Here is a 6000-nt window from a genome sequence, read left to right as displayed (position 1 = left end):
CGTATATATTGTCGTCATTCCTGGTGGCAGAGGGGAGTGACTACAGGCTCACACGTCGCTGAGTAGTAGCGCGTCATAATAAAGTGTGGTTTGCACCATGTGTGCCACAGATTTCTCGGGTTTTCTGGAAGGTTTTTCCAAGTTCCGCCTTCTCCCCTTTGCAGCCATCCTGGCCCCAGCTGTGCATCGGCCTTTGACTCCATCTGTCCTTCCGCTGCGGACGGGAGTCCCTCTCGCCAAATGGAGAACACAAGTTTGGCACCCCAAAGTGACGATAACCCCTACCTTCTCGGCTGAGCGCGAGCCAAGCGTCAGGCCTGCTGAGGGACGGTCAAGGGGGTTGAGGGGGAGGCCGCGGAGACGCCGCTCCCCTAACCTCCCCGCACCCATCATCACTTGGCAAGCTAAGCCCAGGCAGATGCCCCGCCTGCACGTCCCCCACCCGCCCCGCGGAGCACGTCTCCCAGTGCTTTTGCATTTGCTCCTCTTCCGCCCTGCTGCAGAGCGCGGCTCGCAGGTTGGAGTTTGCCCTCGTGTGCGCCGCGTCACACGGCGGGGAGGGGAAGGGAGGCGGAGGAGGCTGGGTCGGTGCAGGAGTCGCGCGGTCCCTGGCGCCCGGAGACGCCGCGGGGAACAGCCGCCCCGCCCCCGGAGCAGCGGACAGGGCCGCAGCCCTCCTTTCCCCTCTCTCTGCCTCCCTCCCTCCTCCCCAGCGCCCTAACTCCCAGCCTCCCCGCCCTTACTCCACCCCCTACTCCGGCCCGATCCCCATCCTCTCCTTGTGTGTGCGCGCTTCAAATAATCTCCTCCTTTTTGGCAAAAGAAATAATGCACCTGACTTTACCAGGGGGAACAACCAGCCGAGTAGAACAAGGAACAGATGTAAAAGGAATAAAAGGAGAGAGAAAAAGAGATGAGACTCGTTTAAGGAAATCCAGGGGCAGAAGAGGTGGCTGCCGCGGCAGAGGCAGCTAGAGCTTCCCTGTCTGCGTGAGCTGCAGGCAGAGGACGCTTTCACCAGTTGCAGATGTAACCTCGGGAATTCCTGGGTCCGTCGGTTTGTTTGCCAAACAAAGTCTTTTCTTCTCTGGCTCAGACACTGTAGAGGCTCCTGGATTTTTCTGCGATCCCGCCACAAGCTGGCAGTTACTCGAGAGCCTTCTCAAGGAGCTGGCGGAGAAATGAGCCCTTGTGGGCGGAAGATGGGCGAGGGGCGTCAGCAGCGGGGGGCTCCCGTCGGGAAGCGCCTTCTGTTCCCCGGGAGGAGAGATACACCCCATGGGCGGTCAGGCAGCAGCAGCGCCAGGACGCAGCGCTCCCTGCTCTGGCTCTCGGTGCACGTGTGGCTGTGGGCGGCCTCGGGCTCATCTGCCCAGTTGTTCAACCTCACCCTTTCCGTAGATGAGGGGCTACCCCCTGACACGCTGGTCGGTGACATCCGCGCCGGGCTGCCGGCCGCGCAGCAGCAGGAGGGGAGCGGCTTCTTTCTGTCCGAGGACTCGGATGACTCCCCGCTGCTGGACGACTTCCACGTGCACCCTGACACCGGCATCATCCGCACCGCGCGGCGCCTGGACCGCGAGCGGCGGGACCACTACAGCTTCGTGGCCGCCACGCTGCTGGGCGCTGTGGTGCAGGTGGAGATTCGCGTCAACGACGTGAATGACCACTCGCCCCGCTTTCCGTTCGACTCCCTGCAACTCGACGTCTCCGAGCTCAGCCCGCCAGGGACCGCCTTCCGCCTGCCAGGTGCCCATGACCCCGACGCCGGACTGTTCAGCACTCAGGGCTACACCCTGGTGCAACCGTCCGACCCGCCCAATGACCCCGCAGGCCAGTTCTTCGAGTTGCGCTACGGTACTCCGGGGCCACTACCGTCACCGCTTTTGCCGGGCTCCTCATCGCCCCTGGAGCCTCTAGACCTGGTGCTGCTGCGGCGCTTGGACCGAGAGGAGGCTGCGGCGCACCGGCTGCAGATCGAGGCATGGGACGGCGGCCGCCCGCGGCGCACCGGCAGCCTGAGCGTGGAGCTGCGCGTGCTGGATGAAAACGACAACCCACCGGTCTTTGAGCAGGACGAGTACCGCGCAGCGGTGCGCGAGGACGCCCAGCCGGGCGCCGAGGTCTGCCGCGTGCGCGCCACCGACCGCGACCTGGGGCCCAATGGCTTCGTGCGCTACAGCATCCGCGCCCGGCAAGTGCCCAGGGAGGGTAGCGGGGGCGGGGCACTGGGCGATGCGGCCTACTTCGCCGTAGAGGAGCTGAGTGGCGTGGTGCGATTGCGGAGACCTCTGGACCGCGAGGCTCAGGCCTGGCACCAGCTGGTGGTGGAGGCCCGCGATGGAGGTGCCGAACCTGAGGTTGCCACAGTGCGCGTGTCCATCGCCGTGCTGGACGTGAATGACAACCGGCCAGCAATTCACGTGCTCTTTCTCACAGAGGGAGGCCTCGCCTGTGTCTCCGAAGGCGCCCGACCGGGCGACTACGTGGCTCGCGTCTCGGTGTCTGATGCGGACCGTGACTGGGAGAAAGAAGATGAGGCCACCGGGGAGCTTAGTGTGGGTCTTGGAGACCGGAGCATCTCGCTGTCCTTGGAAGGCGGAGAGGGAACCTTCGCGTTGCGGTCCGGCGGCCCCCCAGGGGTATTTTTCCTTTGCGTCGAGGGGCCCCTGGACAGAGAGAGCCGCGATCTGTATGAGTTACTACTGGTGGCCACGGACGCGGGGTCCCCGCCGCTGAGCACGCAGGAAACGCTGCTGCTCCGGGTCGCTGACCTCAATGACCAACCACCTCTCTTCAGCCAACAGCATTACAAGGCCTCAGTGTCCGAGGCTGCGGCCCCCGGCACTGTAGTCATGTGGGTCAGCGCCTCCGATGCTGACGAGGCAGGCACTGAGCACGCCTGGCTGCGCTACACGCTAGTCCAACTCTCAGCTCCCTGCAATCCAGAGGCTCTGCCCGCCGCAGAGTGTGGACCATCTTTCGCCATTGATCCCGAAAGCGGTGTGATCAGCACTATCCGGACTCTAGACCGAGAGGTCCAGGAGGCGGTGGAGCTGAGAGTGGTGGCCCGGGACCTCGGAGAGCCCCCGCTCTCTGCCACCTGCCTGGTGAGCATCACCGTGGATGATGTGAATGATAATGAACCCATCTTCTGGAGGCAGGTGTACAATGCCACCATTGCAGAGCATGCCCCGGTTGGACACTGCTTTCTGCAGGTGAGTTCATCAGGCCTGTGGGCCAATCTGAAGGCTTGGGAAGGCATGGAGAGGGTTGTGAGTTGGCCTAGGAAATTGTGATGTGGAGGAAAATATTCCGGCTCTCAAATACAAGACTGGCTGTAGTTCCGTCTCTATAGTGAGATGAATGATGCCCTCTAGTCACCTAACTTTTTTTGACAGGGTCTTGGCTACATGATCTCTAAGGTCCTTTCGACTTAACTTGACTTTTAGATCTTGATTTATCTTATTGAAACCTGATTTCTTTCATGCTGGATATGTGCACCTAAATATGTTGAGGAGGAACCACCCATTCTAAATCAGACCTCTTCCAATTGGCAATGTCTCACATCATATCATATAAATATATGTATACACACACACACACACACACACACACACACATATATGTATATATATATATATATATATATATTTTCAGACTGAGTCTCACTCTGTTGCCCAGGCTGGAGTGCAGTGGTTCAATCTCAGCTCACTGCAACCTCCTTTTCCCAGGCTCAAGGAATTCTCCTGCCTGCTACCATGCCTGGCTAATTTTTGTATTTTTGTTAGTAGAGATGGGGTTTCACCATGTTTGCCAGGTTGGTCTCCAACCCCTGACCTCAGGTGATCCACCCTCCTCAGCCTCCCAAAGTGCTGGGATTACAGGGGTAAGCCACCACACCCAGCAATGTCTCTCATATATATATAATTTAACAGCTTTATGAGGCAACCTAGGGAATAAGGTAGCTCTCATAAGTGAATTTTTCAAATGACCAAGTGTATGTCTGTATACACAGACACTGTTTTGAGTTACCATTTCCAGAGACTTCTTACATGTTTTCCTACCTTCCTTCGAAGCTTACAAAGGTTGGAGGAAGACTGAAGTCATCTTTATTAGTTAACATCAGGTGTGAGCTGAGCTCCTTCCATGATGCTTTCAGGACTCTGAAGGGCAGCGGGGCTCAATTATCCTTTATAAAATAGAGCACCGTACACTGCTTTTTGATTTGGGTGTGTTGCCTTTTACGGTTTTCCTGATTTCTCCTTCACTATCAGAATGGCATGTTTTGCCCCTTTCCAGGCCATTCCTTTTTTTTTTTTGCTTCCAATTTCCTATTTGTTTATTTTTTATTTTATTTTTTTGAGACAAGCTCTCACTTTGTGGCCCAAAATGGAGTACAGTGGCACAATCATGGCTCACTGCAGCCTGGACCTCACAGGGTAAATTGATTCTCCCACCTCAGTCTCCCAAGTAGCTGCGAGCACAGGCATGCACCAACATGGCTGGCTAATTTTTAAATAATTTGTAGGGATGAGGTCTAGCCGTGTTCCCCAGGCTGGTCTCGAACTCCGGGCTCAAGTTGTACTACCACCTCAGCCTCCCACAGTGCTGGGATTACAGGCATAAGCCACCGTGCCTGGCCAATTTCCTATTTCTTATTTGATAGGAGATAATCAAATTTCCAAGATTGATTTATTTACTCTGAAATAACTTGAGTAAATAAATCTAGCCTGAAGAGCTTACCAGGGAATGAAACTCTAAAGCTTTATTTTGCTCTCACCCTGAGTTGTTTTAAGATGTTTGCTGCTTACTTTCTGGTTCTCAGTTAGGGGGTCCAGGTTTTAGCTTTGCAAGTTATGTCTCAAATAATAACCTTCAGATAAGTGAGGTGCTACTGCAAAGTAAAAATGGGTTTCATGACTGCTTCCACCATTTTAATCTTTTGGGTTTATGGGTGATAATAATCTCCATCCCTTTCTTTACAGTGATTGACAGCTCTGAGTTGCTAGATTATTAAAAAGTGGCTTGATATGAATTAATGCTTGCTGACAAAACAGACAAATCCACAAATATTAGTGACTAACATTATCAAAGTATATTTCTCTCTCAAGCAGAGTCTGATGTGATGCAACTTGGCTGTTTCTCCTCCGTGTGAGACAGCCAGGCCTGGGAGTGACTTACACGAATTCCACCAATGTCACATTAGCCAGGGCTCAGCCATGCAGCCTCAGATGTACTGCACAGGAGGCGGAGAAATGTAGAGGAGCCGGGTATGCCAGTGCCCACTGATAGTTTCTTCCATGGATTTCTAAAAATGAAAGTCATAATAGGTGCCAGGTTGGACTAGATGACTTCTAAGATTCCTTCCACCTAGAACTCCCTGAAGATCTTGGTATGAATAGTACAACTTGGCTCCATTGGAAGGAAAATAAGCAGGGTGGATTCATTATGACTGTTTTGATTAAAGCCTGTCTTTAGAGTTGTTTCTATCATCGTGAGATGATTCTTCTATGAGGTGTGAGTTTATCCCATTGTTATGACTGCCTATGTGGCAGATCCATTATGGTGAGCTGAGCTTGGCTTACATGTGGGACTGCACCTCCAACAATTGCAACAAACCTTTCCAGGTTGCCAAGTATTGCTGCAGACAGCATTAAATTGTGCTGACTGGAATTTCTGGAAATTCCAGCCATCTAGCCCCTCGAGATTTGCAAAAGCTTCTTAGTCACTGGGTTCTCTGGTGGCCTCTCCAAGGCAGCTATATGAACTTCCTGTGTTCCATACGCCTGTAGCTGACTTACCCCCCTAATTTCCATAAGAGATTCAAAGAAGCGTCTTCCTTCTTTCTACCCTCTCAATCTGTCTTTATACCACTTTGCAAAAACCATCTCCTCCACCTTGCCTTTGAATCTCATGACCCCTCCTGTGTTCCAGGGTTTTGTTAATGACATCACATACATTCCTTATAACTGTACCTTCTTTCTGTTGCTATCTAGA

At 54.0% G+C, this 6000-nt stretch overlaps 1 protein-coding gene across 1 annotated transcript in view; it reads left to right on the top strand.

The window, feature by feature from the left end:
- The first annotated feature begins 769 nt into the window (after window positions 1-769).
- DCHS2 (dachsous cadherin-related 2) overlaps window positions 770-6000 on the top strand; it is a 265954-nt gene continuing 260723 nt past the window's right edge. The window contains exon 1 of the mRNA XM_025385992.1: window positions 770-3218. Within this exon, the coding sequence (XP_025241777.1) occupies window positions 1182-3218 (2037 nt within the window). The 5' untranslated portion in view covers window positions 770-1181. The remainder of the gene's footprint in view (window positions 3219-6000) is intronic.

Source organism: Theropithecus gelada, chromosome 5 (assembly GCF_003255815.1).
Source record: "Theropithecus gelada isolate Dixy chromosome 5, Tgel_1.0, whole genome shotgun sequence".
Taxonomy (NCBI): Eukaryota; Metazoa; Chordata; class Mammalia; order Primates; family Cercopithecidae; genus Theropithecus; species Theropithecus gelada.
Note: the sequence above shows the minus strand (reverse complement) of the source record. Positions and strands in the feature narration are given on the sequence as shown.